The sequence below is a fragment of the Vulpes lagopus genome, chromosome 2 (genome assembly GCF_018345385.1).
Source record: "Vulpes lagopus strain Blue_001 chromosome 2, ASM1834538v1, whole genome shotgun sequence".
In the NCBI taxonomy this organism is placed as follows: Eukaryota; Metazoa; Chordata; class Mammalia; order Carnivora; family Canidae; genus Vulpes; species Vulpes lagopus.
Genome location: NC_054825.1, coordinates 444780 through 462663, shown reverse-complemented (window position 1 = coordinate 462663; position 17884 = coordinate 444780). Strand labels below are relative to the sequence as shown.

The window sequence follows — 17884 nt, the reverse complement described above, 5'->3', positions numbered from 1 at the left end:
TTCGGGTTATAACTTTCTTGTTGGATCCAAGATCAAAGAACGTTCTGGGCCCACAGGTCGGGAAGGAGGGGCGTCTGGCTGGGGTGCAGGGCAGCTCTGCGTGTGCAGGGATGGGTGTGTCTGGAGGTGGGGACGGGACAGGGCAGGAGTCCCATGAGGACACGGGGCACGCTCACACGTGCACACTCACACACCGAAGGCTTCATCCCCGCCCATCCTCCCCCAGCAGCTCCCTGAGGCCCCACCTCCCACCCCACAGGCCTGGGGGCCCTTGCCTCCCGTAACCCCCGGCTCTGGGCCCGGAAAAGGGAGCCAGTTCCCTGCAGGCCCCCGAGGCCTGGTCAGGCTCCTGCCCCCAGGGCCGCAGAGGCTGGATGGAAAGTGGAGGGCAGCTCCTCCTGCCAGATGGATGCAGCTGGACGCTGGGCACCCCCTCTGTGGAGCCCCGGGTGCTGGACACTGAGCACCCCCCTCCATGGAGCCCCGGGTGCTGGACACTGAGCACCCCCCTCCATGGAGCCCCGGGTGCTGGACGCTGAGCACCCCCCTCCATGGAGCCCCGGGTGCTGGACACTGAGCACCCCCCTCCATGGAGCCCCGGGTGCTGGACGCTGAGCACCCCCCTCCATGGAGCCCCGGGTGCTGGACACTGAGCACCCCCCTCCATGGAGCCCCAGCCCCAGTCCAGGTGGAGAGCAAGCAGACCGGCCGTGAGGGCTGAGCCCCCGCAGGTGGCTGCGCCCACACGACCCCCCCAGGTTGTGCAGCCCCCGCCCTGGGCTGCAAGGTCGGTGGTCAGGAGCAGAGAACAGACGGAGAAAACCCACAGGGCCCTGTGTGCGGGAGGCCCAGGGAATGCGGCACCCGGGGACAGTGGGGCCCGAGGACACAGACATCGCAGTGGGCACCGCAGGTCACCCCCATACCAAACACGTCCCCACATCATACAGCAGACGCCACCTCAGGCTGAGTGTCCAGGCCAGGTGTGAGCCCCCGGGGACCTGAGGTCGCCCCAGACCTGGCTCCGCCCCCCAGGGGCTGGCGTCGCCGCAGCACTTGTCGCTGGGCCACACCGCACACAGGGACCCTGGTTTTGGGGGAACGCGGTGGGGAGCCCGCGAACACGGGAACCACCCCCGACAGCCCGTTCAGAAGCCAGCGGGATGCACCACACCAGGAGGACGCCTCAGCCCCGCAGCCCCCCTCACGGGTGGGGCCGCAGCCTGGCCCAGGGCTACTGGGGGCCTGACCCCCCCGCCCCCTCCCCAGCTGGCCCGGGGTCACACCGTGACACAGGCTCCGCCACGGGGCCACTCGGGGACATCACGGCAGCCGAGGGCCACCCCCGCTGCAGGGCTGGCTCGGAAATTCACCTGCAAGGGTCCCTGTTTCATCCAGGTTGACGTCTCCGCTTCTGGAACCTGTGCCCGCGATCGGCGTGAAACAGCCAAGTACAACTTCTCGGGCCTTTACTGCCTTCCCTCCCAGAAGCCCTCATCTGAGGGCTGGGCCCTGACGTGTGTCCTCACTGCCCCCGCGCGGGCACACGGGGTGGCCCTGCCCACTGCCCTGCTGCTCTCCCCGCGGATCCACGCGGTTCAAACGAGTACAGCTCAGGGTGTCCTCATCCCTCCGTAAACCCTAGAAACTCATCCGTAGGCCGTGGGCAAGAAACGAGGGAAAGACATGGGGGGGCACGCCCAGGCCCTGCTCGGCTGCTGCTCGGCTGCCCTTGCTCCTCGGCACCAGGGACCAAGGACGGACGAGGTGAGGCTCATGGTGGGCCGGAGGCGGGAGGTGCCCGGGGCCACCCTGAGCACATGTGCTGGCCGAGGGCAGAGTGGTCCCCAGTGGGAGGCGAACCAGGACAAGCGTGTGACCGTCTGTCTCCTGGGCCTCAGATGTGCTGGGTCTCCGCTGCCGGGGCCGGGGTCTACACCTCAGGGGCCGGGGTCTCCACTGGCAGGGCCTGGGTCTCATTGTGGGCTCGGGCCCGTCGTGGGCAAGGTCCTGCACTGGGTGCGCTGCCACCGTCTTCCCGGCTCCCTCCTGTGTTCAGTCAGGGGCTGGCTCGGGTCCCACTGCTGGAGAAAGGTCCTCCCCGAGGGCCGCGCCCGCGTCCACGCTGTGCTCAGCGCAGGGCCCACACCTGCCCCACAGCTGCCTGACACACAGGAGCCTGCACTGCCGCGGCCTCCGCCCTGCGCTGCTCTCAGACACGGTGGGAGCGAGACCAGGAGCTGGGGCCCCTGGGATCCCCGCAGGAGGCATCGGGGTGGCCGGTCAGCTGCCAGGCCCCGGGATCCGGCCTCACAGGCCAGCAGGACACTCGCTGAAACCGGACGGCTTGGAGGGAAGCTCCGAGCCCAGGAGCCAGGCCCCGGGAGTTGAGCAGTCGAGTGAGGACAGTCCGTCACCACGTGCACCTCGGGGCCTTGGGGCCGTGACAAGGACCCAGGGGTCTGCCTGCCACACACCCTGCACGGAAGCTGGAGGCCTGTGCTCCTGCCCTGCTCCCAGCTGTCCCCAGGTGTCCCCTCCCCAACCCCAGGACTCACAGACAACAGGCCTGAGGGCCACGTCGGGGCAGGCCAAGCCTCCCCTCACCCACACACCCCGAAAAAGAAGCACCACCTGGAAAACCTGCTCCTTCCCCAGAACTTAACCAGAAGTCCGAGCGAGAAGGTGCAAGAAAGGGCCCCCCACACCCCGCGATGACCTCACAGGCGGCCCGGCTCGGAGACCCCACCTCTGGGGAGCAGAGGGCGCCCCTGCAGCCGCGGCCCAGCCCAAGCTCCGTGGAAGGCACGTGACCCGGGAGGTCCTGGGATCGCGCTCAGCACACGCTGGCAGGCACCAAAAGTCCTGTCATCGGACTGGGACACCCTGTTAAAAAATCTAAATTGATGTAAAACAGCCCCTACGAACGGTACCCGAATCTTCGGGAAAGACGGCTCTCCCCCCACCGCAGGCTCCGGGCTGGCGGTGACCCACTGGGTCCAGGACACAGGGTCGGCGAGAAGTGACCTCACCAGGTACCTGCGGGTGAAGCGCAGCAAGCGCCTCACCTCTTACCTGCACACGCTCCACAGCCCCGGGTTGGAAACTGGAAAACAGGAAAGTTTCTGCCCGGAGGAGGGGCCTGCAGGCGTCCCTGTCACCCCCCGTCCGGCCTCACTTGACCGTGTGCAGTGCCCCAGGGCTCATGGCCTGAGGCCCCGGGTGGGGGGACCCAGGAGAGCCCGGGCTCCCGGGACCACGGTCTGAGCTCTCAGCAGCCCCAGGACCACCCGCGGCGTCCGCAGCACCCGGCTCAGTAACGGACCCTGTTCCGGGCCAGGCCCAGTGATGGGGGAGCCGAGCGCCCCAGCCGGTCGTGAGCCCCCTCCCCACCGCGACGTCCCCGCTCCCGGCCTGCCTCTGGCCTCCGCCACAGACAAGTGTCACGGGACCCCCGCCACGGTGCGCTCCGGGGATCAGCCCCTGCTGTTCTCACCTGGGGGCCTCCCCATGCCACTTGTCAAACGCTGATGTCGAGCCCCATGAGCCCAGGGGGTCGAGTGACCTGCACAGGGCCACACAGTCGGGACGAGACGGAGCCAGAACCTGCGTGAAGCACACGCCCGGGCGTCTGAGTCCCCATGGCCAGCGCTCCCTGGGGGGCACCGGCCTGACGCAGGCGCTCACCCACCACCCCTGCCCGCTCCCTGCTGCCCGGGCCTCCCTCCCGTCCGTGAGATGCGCATCCCCACGGCTCAGTGGCCAGGGCCCCAGTGACCACCGGTGCCGGCGACTCACGGGGGCGCCTGTCATGTTCTCAGAGCCCCAGGGCTGCAGACGGAGCTCACGAGGCAAAGTCTCCCATTTCCTGCAGACGCGCCAGAAACTCAGGCAGGTGAGTGTGAATGTCCAGACTGTTGGTCAACGTGCGGAATCCCCTCCGGAGCCGTGGGACACCGTCCTGAGCCCAGGCGTCAGCCTCAGGCCCGGGGGAGGCCAAGAGCCTCCAGAAGGGACGAATCAGCAGGTGAAGACAGCGCGTCACGCCGACCGTCCTCAGACGGGGCCAGCCGGGAAGCCGGCCCGGGACTCGGGGCAGACGATGCGGTGAACCCCCCGTGGAAAAGGAGAAGCCTGAGCCCGAGCCCAGCGTTGAAAGCCGCTGACCGCCGGCGGCCGCGCGGACCCCCGAGAAGGCCGCGGGGCTCGGGTCCCAGGGCTCCGTGGGAAGATTGCCAAAGCCGTGGCTGCAGAAGCTTCCAGAGAGCTGGAGGGGACACATCACGGGGCGTCCAGGAATGAAGACCCCTGCGTGGAGTTTGGAGAAAGGAGAGGGAGTCGCCGGGACACGGGGAATCCTGCTCCCGCCGCCCGCGGGGTCTAGGGCCCAGGGCTCCCCGCTGCCGCCCGCGCCCATAGGATCTGAGCCCCAGACTTTCTTGTGTTTTTCTGCAAAACGTTTCCCACTGGAGCGGGTGGAATGGAGTATTCCGCTGGCTTTCAATAACCCTAAGCATCCATCCAGGAAAGGGGGCAGCATTTTAGCATTTTATTTATAGGGACCCGCGGCGTAATATCAATTTCACGCTTCAGGCGTTAGGGAACCGCGGGAGCAATAAGCTCCTGGCAATTCCTCGTTTAAACTGGGCTCAGTTGGATTTATTCTGGAATCGTGTGTCTAAGACCAATGTTTGTTTATAACGGGTTAGTATTAGTGTCCTGGCCGAGGGATCTCGCGTGGCCCTGCCTGAGCGGGTTCACGTTGGGGAGTGAGAGCTGCCCCCTCCTCCGCCCCATAACCTATAAAAGCCCTGTTTGAAATCCGGCTCCATGAATAGGAACAAGGGAAGAAGCGCCAGTTCCCGCTGGTTCCCAGTCGGGGGCCGGCTCTGCTTACAAACCAGGACAGACGCTCGGCCGCAGCGAAGGGCTGACGCTGGCGGGGACCCTCCGGACCCAGCGAGGCCCCCGCCGAGCCCCGATGGCTTCCTCGTCTCCCCCCGTCTCGAGCAACCGCGAAGGGGAGGCGTGCGGACAGTCACCGTGGGGGCGGGGAGGCAGCTGGCGCCCCCACTCCCACCCCGCCGCCACCGTCTGGCGTTGGCACGTCAGAGTCGGGCCCTGCGCCGCCCACGCCTGCTCTTGTCCTCGCGGATCATCGTGAGCGGCGCGCAGTGAAAACACAGGAAAGCACCGCGGCGCGGCTCGATCATTCAACCTGCAGTGGGCACAGCGGCCGCCCAGCTGGGGAGAGCCTGGCGGGGGCGGCGGGGCCGGGGCTGCACACGACACCCCATCGCGGGCGCCGGCCCAAAGCGGCCCGTCCTGCCGCTGCTCACCCCTCCCCGGCCCGGGTCCTCCCACCCGCCGCGGAGAAGAGCCCCGGCTGTGGGGTGCAGGTGCCCCCGGGAGGGCCCTGGGCCTTGCTGAGCTCTCAGAGGCTCCCAGCTCGGTGGGCCGGAGCACGTCACGTCCCCAGGATGACACGTCAGGCCTGACTCCAGGCACCTGCAAGAGTCGTCGTATTCGGACATAAGTGCTTGGTGGGTATAACCCAACATGAACGGTGTCTGTGAAAAAAAGGACAGGCAGGGTGAGAGCGACAGAGGGACGGGGCGACGGCCACAGGGAATCAGCAGCCCACCATCCTCGGGTGTGCTCCCAGCCCCAGGACAAATGTTCACTTCACCAAAAGACTTCAGGACTGTACGCGAGTCTTATGGTCACTGGAAACAAACCAAAAAAAAGTCTAATTTTTTTTAATTTATTGAATATACGATTTATTAAAATTCATATGTGTATTTGTTGCAAAGACGTGGGATGGGGGAGGTATGTATAGAGGCTTCTGAGGCAAAAGGATATCCCAGCAGGATAGACTCTGGCCGGAATTTGATGTCTGTAGTAAGTTTAAGGGAAAATGCTTTTTTGTTGTTGTTTTTCTTTTATAAATTTATTTTTTATCGGTGTTCAATTTGCCAACATACAGAATAACACCCAGTGCTCATCCCGTCAGGTGCCCCCCTCAGTGCCCGTCACCCAGTCACCCCCACCCCCCGCCCTCCTCCCCTTCCCCCAACCCTAGTTCATTTCCCAGAATTAGGAGTCTCCCATGTTCTATCTTAAGGGAAAATGTTGTGATGAAGATTTTGGACGCTAAACAACGTGTTTATGTGATTTTTTTTAAGTTGACGGTGGGCAGCAAAACCATTTTGGTATCCAGGCGGCTGGCTGGCGCCGTCAGTGGAGGCGTGACCACCGATCTCGGCGGGGGGAGGGGGGGGGGTTTCAGCCCCACGTTGGGCACGGAGCCTACTTAAAAAAAAAAAAGGAAAACAACAACAAAAAAAAACATTTCGATATTTAGCTTCTCGGATACATTGACGAGAGCAACAGCTTCACTGCAAAACATCAATATTTACCACGCCAGAAATTCCACCCTTCGCAATTATTTACATTTGAGATTTCTTACAAAATTTAAATGTTGACTTCAAACTGTGCAAGCAGTTTGACAACTTTTCAAAATTCATTTAGGGAAAACGAGAGCCAGACTCCGAAGACGCCCCCCAGCCCGCTGCACCGACGTCACCTCAGGCCTGTCGGGCCGAGTGCCGCCTGCGCCCCCGAGAGGGGCCGGAGCCCCCATGTGCCAGGACGGGGGCTCGGGGGCAAGCAGGGCCTTTGCAGGATGCAGCGGGCCTCGGGGGCGTCCTGGCCCGGCCTGAAGAGGGCAGAGGCCGGAGGCGGGAGGGCCGCGGGGGCAGGGAGAGCAGTCGGAAGGTCGGGGCGCCCCCACGTCTTGGCCTCACCCCCGGAGCAGGATCCCACGGGCCTGAGGCCTGAGGAGGGGGCGAGCCGGCTGGGCCCGGGGTGCACAGCGGGCGGGGCGGGAGGCGCGGGCACAGCCACAGCCGCGGGGATCCTGGGGGCCGTCGGGGCTGCCTGAACGTGCTCCCGGCCGCGTGCGTGGCCTCCTCGGCTCTGGGAGGTTCCCAGGGCCTCGTGGGGAGCTGCCCTGCCGGTTAGAGCCTCACCTGCCCAACCGTGCCCATTAGCGCTCGGGCAGCAGCACGCGGGGCCAGCACCTCCTGCAGCAGAGCGGCCGCCAAGTGCGCACCCCGGTACCAGCGGGGGGGACATCGCTGCCCTCAGCAGGGGAGCCGGCGGTAGGAGAACGACCCCTGGCCCGGCCGGCCCACGCTCCTGGTGGCTGTCCACGGCAACGCTCCGCCGGCCGAGGACATGGGGGCGCACGGGCAGCCTGTCGGTTCCACGTCTTACCCAAGCCGCAGGAGGAGGCACCTTCCCCTCAGGGACACGTGTGCCCTGCGCCCGGGAGCACTCGCCATACACTTGCTTTCACTCCTCGGAGAGGGATCATCTTTGCATCTCCCGCTCCCGGGCTGTGTCCCCAGCCTTGACCCTGGTGCCCGCGGCCAGGTGCAGTGACCGGACACCGGGGACAAGGCCCACATCCACCTCCGTGAGGTCCCTGCAGTGCTCTTCTGTGCCCCGCCCCGGGCACCTAGGCTGTGGGTGGGGGAGGCTTATGTGCCACAGCCGCCCCCCCAGGACCCTGAGGCAGGGGGACCCAGGGCCCCCAGACCCCCTGCCTGCCCTGAGGCCCCGTGCGGTGCTCGCAGACACAGCCCACAGACCACTGGCCCCTGTCGCACCCCGGGAGCCGCTCTTCTCCAGCCCCGGCTGTCGCCCCAATCCTTCCAGTGCCACATGAGGGGGGCTGCACCCAGGTTCTGCTGCGTTGACCTGGGTGGGCACGAGGACCAGCACTTTGCACAAAGTGAGGCTGACCACCCTGTGACCATCTGGAGGCCTGTTTCTCTGGTCATCTGGGGGCCCCCCCGCGTGCTTGGGTGTCCCGTGCCAGGGCCCAGGGTCACAGTGACCTGAGCCGAGCACAGAACGCTGGGAATTCGCGTCTCAGCGAACGCCTGGACTTTGCACCCCTGGCCACAAGCCCTGCCTCATTCACAGGAGCAGCATTTATGGAGCGCCTGCTGTGTACCTGGCCAGGCCATGCCAGGTGGCATATGTACCATGGCCAGGTCATGTACCAGGTCAGGACGTGGAAGCTGATAGCCTGGCCAGGAGGATCTGCTCTCCGAGGGTGGTGACCCAGGGTGCTGCTGGGAGGGAAGGGATGTGGCTGCCATCCCCCCCCCCCCCTGAGGACAAGGCGGTGGGGGTGCTGTGGGGCTCTTTGCGGGGGTGGGGAGAGCATCCTGGCTCCAGCACCACCAGGGGCCCCAGCTTGGAGAAGGCCAGTCGGCCAGGACAGTAAGTGGGGCAGGGAAGGGGTTAACCAGGGCACAGGTGGGGTTGTCTGGTCTTGGGAAGGCCTTTGCCCCAAGGCTGGTGGGTTGAAAGCAGTGGTGGCTCCCAGGAGGCATCCGGACTCTAGCTCAGGCTTAGGGGGCCTCGGGTCTCCTGCTCCCTTCCCCCTCCCCACCCCCACCCCAGCCCCCCCCAAGACTGCGGCAGCCCCGCCCTGGGCGGCGGGGGAGGGAGCTCCGAGGAGTGGACCGCGGCCTCGGCCTCGGGGTGGGGGGCAGGTGCCCCCCCTGCAGCCTGCGGTGGCGCCGCCCCACACCGACACCGGCCCCCAGGGCCCCGCCCCCCCCCCCCCCCGCAGAGGGCGGCCAGTCCCGAGGACACAGGCCCCGCGCGTCCGAGCGCACCCCGAGCGCGCACCCCAGGCCCCGCGCGCACCCCAGACCCCGCGCGCACCCCGAGCCCCCGCGCACCCCGAGCGCGCACCCCAGGCCCCGCGCACCCCGAGCCCCCGCGCAGCCCCGGAGCGGGCCCTGGGGACCCTCCTCCCGGGCCGGCCGCCCGCTCGGGTGACACTGCGGCAGGCGCGCGGGCGGGGCGCGGGCGGGGCGCGGGGGGCGGGCGCGTTGCCATGGAGGCCGAGCGCGCGTAGCCGGAGCCGAGCCGAGCCGAGCCGAGCCGCGGGGCAGGACCGAGCGGAGCCCGCGGCCCAGGCGACCCGACCCAGCGGCGCGCAGCGGGGCGCGGGGCGGGCGCAGCAGGATGCAGGCCACGGACGCGGCGGGCGCCGCGGTGCTCGCGGAGGAGGGCGCGGGGCTGGCGGGCTACGACTTCGAGCCGCTCCCCACCCTGCCCGAGGACGAGGTGAGCTGGTCCCGCCGCCGCCGCGCACCCCTCCCCCCGGGCCGCGGCCCCCAGCGCCCGCCGGGCTGCAGCGCCAGGCCCCGAAGGCCGCGTGGGCCGCAGGGGTGGGAGGTCCCTGAGGAAGTGGGTGCCCTGGGGGGGCTCCGGGCTCGAGTGCGCCTGGGGGAGCTGCTTGGGCATCTGGGGGGACGCGTGGGCGGCGGTTTTCCTCCTTGCGTGCGCCTGGCAGGTCAGCGGGTGGCACCAGCCAGCAGAGCCCACTCCTGGCAACAGGCTCAGGAGCTGGGTGGGGGTCGGGCAGGACCCCCAGGGCTGCGGGCTGCTTCTAGGGCACGGAGGGCAGCAGGTGCCTCCACGCGGGGTCCTGGGTCCTGAGCACCCCCTCCGGAGGCTCAGAGGGCCCGGCAGTCTCCACCCCATGGAGCTCCTGGTCATTAGCTGGACAGGTGCCCACAGAACCGGTGCGCCCGCAACTCCGGCTTCCCCGGTGCGCCCCGCAGGCGGTGGCTTGGGGTCAGAGGAGCTGCCCAGGTCCGTCCACGTGATAGGCGGCCACTCCCAGGAAGACCCAAGGCCATGGGGTCCGGGGGTCAACCCTCCAGGCCTCCAGCAGGCCAACGCCCCGCCTCTGGGCTTCTGCGCCCGGGGTTCGGGAATGCTGGCATCACGCAGCCGTTCGTGGGATGGGCTGTGACCAGCGTGGTGCCCATGAACGCCCTCCAACACCAAGACTTACACGTGGCCACCACCCTCCCGGAGCACACAAGGGGGCTCACGGGGGCCACAGCGGCGGTCCCCAGGGACTTCCTCCTCCGCTGCCCCCCTCCGCCCACTTTCTCAGAAGAGCTGCCTGTGAGGACGGAGCTCCTGCCCCGGGAGCACTGCCCTGGGAGGCACGTCTGCCACAGGGTGCCGGTGAGAGCCGCGGCAGCAGCCGAGGGCTGGAGCTGCCTCCCCCACGACACCCTCCCCCCCCACCCACGGTGGCCTGGATTTGGTGAGAGGGAAGACTGTGGAGGGAGAAGCAAGGGAGTGAGGAACCTTTGGGCATCTCCGTGGCTTTGATGGAAAATGAAAGGTGCACCCCGCCCCCAGCCGCCAGAGGCTCCCCCACAGGACACGTTTCAGAGCATCTCTCAGAAGACTCACCTCCGGAGTCACCATCGGAAGCAGATGGAGAACGTGGTTCTTCCTACAGAGCTGTGTCGTGCCAGCTGCCCCACACCTGGGGGCCTGTTCATGCCCCACGGAGCCAGCGGCTGGTGCCCGGTAAACAGAACAGCAGGGCCCAGATTCAGCCCACGGCCTGGGCGCTGGGTGCCCTGGTCCGTCTCCGGGTCGGAGCACCCCCAGCTGTGCCCAGTGCACAGGGCTGGGGACCTCCCGCCTAGGCCCGGGGCCTCGAGGAGGTGGGATGGCCACCACCTTGCTGGCTTCCACTGGGGAGGCTCGTGGGCCCTCCCGCCTTTCCGCACCTTCTCCGGGAGGCAGAGGCACTGTCTGGGGCCCGCGCCCACAAAGCAGGAAGCCTGCCCAGGCCGCAGCCGTGGAGCCAGACCGATGTCCTGGAGCCGCAAACACCCCTGGTCCCGCCTCATGCTTCCCGCACACGCTCAGCTCCGTTGCTGTTGAAGGTCTTACGTCCCCGTCAGAGACACCGACTCCTGCTACGGCGTCACAGTCAGGTGGCGACTTCGCCCTCCCATGTAGGACGAGGGGGGGCCACTGCATCGTCCCCAGGCCCGGCCGTGCTGATGCGACCCCAGGGAGAAGCCCCGGGCAGCTCCCACAGAGGGACGTGCACCTGGGGAGTCACCCGGTTTGCAGCTGATTAGAGCAGACCGTTAGCAAGGCGCAGACATGGGGCCCTACGTGCGCCCCCAGGAGCCCCGAGGAATCTGGTGGTAACCCCAGAGAAAACCCGAGGGGCCCGGAGACACAGGAAAATGTCGAACTTCGGCGTCAGCAAGGAATACAGAGGCCCCGCCGGGAGCGCCCCCGCAGCGCCAGCGGTAAACCCTGGACGGTGGCTGAGCCGGCAGGGACTGGCAGGGCGGCAGACCCCAGCCCCGACGGTGGCAGCAGGTGGAAAGCAGCTCGGCTCTGAGAGGGACGTGGGAGGCGGCCACTGCCCAGCGCTTGCTCTGGGAGCGCGCCCCAACGGCCCCCAGCGGGACACCCCGGCCCGGGCGCGTCTTGGGCCTCCCGCAGCGGCCCTGCTGCACTGGGAGGGGGCATCTGGGGTCCTCGGGGGGAAGCCAGCCCTGCCCCCTGACCCCCGGGGCGGCCGTGAGCGCTGCCACTCCTCCCGGCCTGGCCCCCGGGACAGTCTGTGCAAGGGAAGGACAGTCCTCCGTGCCCTGCAAGGAACGTGACCTCGGTGACCCTCCTCCACGGCCCACCCAGGTGGTGCCCTGCTGGAGAACGGTGCGGGGTGGGGGTTCCAGGACCCACGGGCTCTGCTGGTTCTGGAGAACCTTCTAGGCCCACCCAGGTGGGGGAGCCCCCAGAGGCTGCCCAGCAGGCACAAGGCCACACATTGTTGGCAGAGGACAGCTGCGGCGTGGAAGTCATGATGCGTCTGGCCTGCCACAGCCCTCGTGGGTGCTGGGCATGTGGGTGCCCTGGGCTGGGGCTGCAGACAGGCATCAGGGGCACCGTGGCCGGCTTGGCCTCCTCCTGAAACGTCTGCCAGTGAGGCTCCCGCAGTGTCATCCGGGCACAGAACAGGGCCCACGGGTCCTGGAGCAGCTCCTTCTGGACATGAGCGCAGACGTGCGGGATGTCCCCATGGCCCTTGTCAGTCAGGGTGGCCGAGGTGGGGGTGTCCCCTGGGATTGTGGTGGGGACATGGCCGTCTTCCTACCTGACCCATCAGCCAAGCCTCATCATGTCCCCCCTCCTCGGGCCATGGATTCAGGCGAGGGAGGGTCATTCCTCCTGCCAGGGTGAACGGGGGAAGTGGGTGGCAGGTCCCAGAGGACAGGTGACCGTGGGGTCCATGGTGCAGCATCCCCAGCGCTTGGCGACCCCCGCCCCCCAGCCCTGGACTACCGGGAGTGCCAGCGGCGTACCTCGGCTCTGTCCCCGGGCCAGCTGTCAGCTGAATCATGCCTTCCCCTCGCAGCAGCTGGGCTTCGGAGGGGCTGAGAGCGTTGTGTCCGTGAGCGGAGGCCTCAGCGCCGGAAGCGGTGACTCAGGACCCACAGGATTCACCCCATAAAGTCACGCCGAGAGTCCCCCCTTAGGTGCTTCCACCACGAACAGGCAGGGGGGCTACAGGGCTGCTGGGGGGCAGGGCACCCCCACCGCGGGGGCGTGTCCCGGGGACGGGTCGGCGCCGTGGGCCGTGAGATGCCGGGGGCACAGCTGCCCTGGGCTCCCTTCTCTTGGCAGCACATCCAGTTGGCAGCCGCGGGAGCTGGCGCGTGAGGCCCGTGTGGGCAACCACCCGCGGGGTGTCCACCAGCCCCTGCACTGGGAACTGGCTCACACTCACACCGTGGGCCGGCCTTGTTCTCCTAAATAGCACAAAACCACGGGCCCGTTGGGTTGTTTATTAGCGTGTGCCTCTGTATGTGGTTGCACGCATGCGCATGTGTGCACGTGTTATCTGCAGGCATATGTGGGCGTCGTGTGTCATGTGCACGTGTGTCTGCACGTGTGTTATCTGCACATGTATGCAGGAGTAGCATTGTGTGGTGTGTGCACACGTGTGTGCAGGTGTGCAGGTGTGCGTGCAGGTATAGCATGCATGCGTGTCAGGTATCTGCATTGTGTGCACATGTAGTGTGAGTGTTGTGTGCATGTGTGCACGTGTGTGCAGGTGTGTGCAGGTGTGTGCATGTGTGCACGTGTGTGCAGGTGTAGTGTGTGGTGTGTGCATGTGTGTGCATGTGTGCATGTGTGTGGTGTAGTGTGTGCATGTGTGTGCAGTGTAGCATTGTGGTGTGTGCACGTGTGCATGTGTGGTGTGCGCATGTGTATGCAGGTGCAGCGTGTGTGGTGTGTGCGTGTGCACACAGCCAAGACCCTCTTGAACGAGGCCCCCAGGTGTCACGGGCTCTCTGCCATCTCGGGAGTCCCGGGGGGCACACAGGCCTCGGGATTGAGCCAAAGCAGACCTTCCACGGGGCCCCGGGGCACAGCCGGGAGCTGGGAGTGAGGTTCGGGGCTCGCCAGCCCCGCCCCCCCCCGCCCCCCCCCCCCCCCCCGTGTCCGGTGTGACCGCGTCCTGCCCACGCTGCAGCCTCCTTTCAAACCCCCGACCTCCTTCCTCACGGCACGTCTGCGCTCGGTGTGCCCTGCGGCCAGTTCTGGAAGAAGCTTCCAGAACCGGCCCCCTCACCCATGGACCCGGCAGAGGGAGCCGGGAGGGGAGGCCCACACCCAACCCCGACTGGGAAGCCGGCGGGGGGCGGGGGGGGTGCCCAGCACATGGGCACCGGGCGGCCCAGCCCCCGGGTCCCCACCCCCACACTGCTGACCCCCAGGTTTGGCCAAGGTGCCCCCGCGGCACTTCCTGATTCACTTCCTTCCTCCCTCCCCTCCCCTCCCCCGTCCCCCCCTCCCCTCCCTCTCCGCTCTCCTCCCCCTTCCCTCCCCCACTCCCCTTCTTTCCTGAAGCCTCTGCCCTTCGCCTGTGGTGCTGGTGGGGACATTCAGGGGCTGCAGCTAGGAGACTTCTGATGCCCCGAGGCCTCGAGGCCTCGGCAGCCTGGGAGGAGGGCCCATGGGCTGGGAAGGGTGGGGCCCGGCCTCCTGCGCCATCGCCCCTGCTTCCCCCGCCCCCCACCCCGCCCTGACCCACCTGAGCCCCCAGCCTGACTCCCTCGTGGAGCACAGAGGTGACCAGGGCACCGAGCCGCAGGCCAGCTTAGGGCCTAGAGATCCGAGGTGTGTGACTGTGAGAGTGTGTATGAGTCCGTGTGCAGGCGTGCGAGGGGGGACGGCACCATCGTGCACGTGAGTGAAAGTGTGGGTCCCTGAGTGCGTGCGTGAGGCTGGGTGGCCCGTGCACGACCACGGGTGCATGAACTCATTGCATGAGTGTGTGTCCGTGTGGGACGCCCCTGAAAACGTGGGCATGTGTGAGTACACGTGGCGTGTGTCTGCACGCAGGGGGAGGCGTGTGCACACACGTGAGTGCCCGTGCGCATGCTGCTGACACGCTGGCGCTGAGCTCAGGCCGGAGGGCAGGGCCCGCGCGGGGAGGCCTGGGGTCTGCGTCCCTGTGTGCACTGCCCGGAGCTGACGTCTGGGCCGCTCCTCGGCCGCGTGTGTACGCGATTCCGTACGTCACGGGCTTGTGTGGACCGATCGCAGCGCGTGTGCTCTTCCACGGGCTCCCCGCACAGGCGTGCCTCTGCACGCACCGGCTCCCGTCCACCGCTCCTCCGTGCTCCTGAGCCCGAGGGCCGGCGCCGCGGCGGTGGGGCCGCTGCTCGTGGGGCCGCGGGGCCGTGATCTCTGGCACAACCAGGTCCCGGCCCCAGGTGCGGGCCGCTCTGCCTAATCCTCCGTGGCCCGGCGGCCAGGGACAGTGCGGCGGGTGACCTCCTGGGTTGCCGCCCTTTGTCCTTGGAGCCTTGGCCCACAGCCCCGCCTCGGCACCAGGCGCCGGCCCCACGCCCGCCTCACCGCGGCCCCTCCCGGCAGGAGAACGTGTCTCTGGCCGACATCCTGTCGCTGCGGGACAGCGGCCTCAGCGAGCAGGAGGCCTGGGCCGTGTGCCTGGAGTGCAGCCTGTCCATGAGGAGCGTCGCCCACGCTGCCATCTTCCAGACGCTGTGCATCACGCCTGACACGCTCGCCTTCAACACCAGCGGGAACGTGTGCTTCATGGAGCAGCTGAGCGGTGAGCGGGCCGAGGGCCTGGGCGGGCGGGGAGGGCCCCTGCTGGCTCGAGCGCGCCCCTGCCCCGCAGCCAGGGAGGCTGAGCGGGGCCGACTCCCCCACAGCCCGCGGCCCCTACTCTGGGAGGCCAGCGAGACCCCGAAACCCCGGGCGCACAGGGGAGGGAGGTTCCCTGCTGGGGGGGCTGTTCCCGAGCACCGTTTCCTCGATGCCGGGGCCCAGGCCCAGACAGGCGGTGGGAACGGGCCCCAGTGCCTGCCTCCCGGCCTCGGGATTCCTGCTCCCGGGGCCCCGTGGGTGTGTGGCCCGTGATCTGAGCCCATCTTCCGTTCCGCAGACGACCCCGAGGGCGCGTTTGTTCCCCCGGAGTTCGACGTGACCGGGAACACCTTCCAGGTGAGCAGCGCCGGGGCCCCTGCGACCCTGACCCCACGGGCGGGAAAGGCCGCGACATCGGGGGCAGCTCCGTGCGGGACGTGGGCCGGGGCCGGGGAGCTGCTTGGGGGCACCCCCGCCCTGGTCAGACTCGGGCTCCCCGTGATGCACTTGGCTCCGGGGGCAGCTTGCTGTTTGGACGCCTGCTCGTCCTCACCATCGTCGAGTGTGTTTCTGGAGTGTGAACTCGCCGGATTTAACGCGTTAAAGGTGCCGAGGTGGCCCTGGTGGGTGGCAGGCACCCCAGCTGCCAGGGGGAGGAGCCGAGGGGTGGGCGCAGCGCCCGCCGGCCTCACCACCGAGGGCCACAGGCCCCTGCGACGCCCCTGCTCACAGGGTGGACCCCCGGACGCCCCGTGTTTTCGGGACAGCGTGTCTGGGCCACCAAGGAAGGGGGGCGCCCTGCCCGGCCCGCCTCCCCCCCCGAGCAGCCTGCATGGGGAAAAATAAATCAATGGTTAACACGTGCGTGATCACAAACTCAAACATTTCAGTGAAAACCCGTTAGCTTAGTGACATCAGGTCAGATCTTTACCCCAAATCCGAGGGGTTGGCTCCTCCGTGCTGTTTACCTTGAGGTGAGCTCTTGCCCGGCCCCCTGGCTGCAGGGGCCCTCGTCCCCGCCCGGGCGCCCGGCAGGACCAGGCTGGGTCTCTGCTGCCCTCGACGCCCCAGGGGGACCAGGCCCCGCGTGCTCTTGGGCTGTGGCCGCCCCGTCCCGGGTCCGCACCGACCGCTCTCTCTCCCTCGCATTTCGTTCTGGAAGCGACAGCCCTGGAAATAGCCCCGTCCGGGCCCCTCTCCTCCGAGCGCCGGGCCCGCTCTGCACAGCCTCGGTGGACGCGGCCACAGGCGGCCCCACGGCACGCGGGCGGGTGCCCCTCTGCCTCCCGCCACGGCGGACGCCCAGCCCCGCGCCCCCCGCAAGGCCCGTCTCTCTCCGTGAATTTTCACTCTTTTTGTCAGGATTGTAAATGTCCTGCGGACAGCGTGTCCCGAGGGCAGCCAGCGGCTCCGGGGGCGCCTCCCACTCCCGACGCCGCTGCAGGTCACCGCAGCGCCTGACCCCCTGCAGGCCAGGGCCCGTGGCCGGTTAAAAATAGTAACAAGCCACTGCACGTACCATCCAGAATGTATTTTTATGAAAAATAGCAGTATTTTTCCCCAAAATCTGCAAAGAGTAGGGCTTTTCCAGCCACCTGTCGTCCACCCTTTAATGTTGGGCTCCGTGGAAACCAGCTGGGTTTTCGGTCCATGGCAGTGTCCCCAGGCCGTGTCCCCAGGGCCGCGTCCCCGGGCATAGCGCCTGGCAGGTCCAGGTGCGCTGAGCTGGAAGGGGTCGGGGGGGGGCACGCAGCACGTCCCCAGCTGCCCCCCAGGAGCCCCAGCTGGGACGACAGCCTCAAGGCCTCCCCCGCTTGGTGGAGTGAAACCGATTCAGGTTTCTGACACTGCTCGCATCCTAGTGTTTCTTGTACCTTAAGCGACCGTCCCAAGCCCCAGGCACCCGGAGGTTCCCTGAAATCTCCTACGAGGACTTTGCAGACCCGCTTATTCTCCTGTGAGCGGCTTCAGGGACTTTGCAGTGTGAGCGGAGGACGGAAGGGCGGCGCGTCCGTCGGTCACAGGGACACGCTCAGCCTCTGTCACACGCGGTCTTCTGCCCACGCGGCTCACCACTGGCCTAGCGAGAGCCTCCAACGTGCCAGCCACGGGGAGTCCCTTCCCGTGGGAGCCTTGAATATCCTTTACGCGTTTGCTCTCGGGAACTTGGTGTTTTGCTTCCGTCCTAGCCCCACGTCATCCTCGCGATGGCATCCTTCTGCCCGTTTGATTCAAGTCCACGGAACGCAAGTCGCCGGGACCCCTGCGTGTCGTATCCCGCCGTCGAGCTGAGTTCCTTCCGTGTGTCCCGTGACCTACAGCTCCTCCCGGGCTTCCCTCTGCGCGGCCCCACCTGCAGCACGAGCGAGGGTGGGGGTCACGGTTCGGGCCTTGGCCTCACCGGGCGGCAGGTGTGCGCCCCGGGGGACGGGGGACGGGGTCCCTGAGCGCGGCGTCCCCACCCCTCCTGGCCAGGACGGCGCCTGCACCAGCTGTCGAGCCACCGGGGCTTTCACGAAAGTGCTTCTGCGTCCTCTGAAGTGACCGTGAGGACGTCCCGTGTTTGCACACGTGTTCTCCAGCGCCGAGCCCCCTTCCCGCCGAGGGAGGCCTAAGGGCCCAGCTGACTGCACGGTCGCGTCTATTCCTCGGGGCGTTCGCGCGGCTTCCGACGTGTCGGGGGGGCCCCCAGGGCGTGCGAGCACCCCTCCCTCCGTCCCTCCCCTGTCCCCGAGCCAGGCGCCGCGCCCCCTCAGCCGCCTGCGTCCCTGGAGGGAAGGGCCTTCGCGGCTGCCCAGCTTCTCGCGGCGACGGGCCTCACCTGTCGTGTACTCCC

The 17884-nt window shown here is 67.6% G+C and overlaps 1 protein-coding gene across 1 annotated transcript in view; it reads left to right on the top strand.

Annotated features, from left to right (window-relative positions):
• The first annotated feature begins 9051 nt into the window (after window positions 1–9051).
• KNDC1 (kinase non-catalytic C-lobe domain containing 1) overlaps window positions 9052–17884 on the top strand; it is a 49311-nt gene continuing 40478 nt past the window's right edge. The window contains exons 1-3 of the mRNA XM_041744615.1: window positions 9052–9153; window positions 14812–15010; window positions 15347–15405. Of these exons, the coding sequence (XP_041600549.1) occupies window positions 9052–9153; window positions 14812–15010; window positions 15347–15405 (360 nt within the window). The remainder of the gene's footprint in view (window positions 9154–14811; window positions 15011–15346; window positions 15406–17884) is intronic.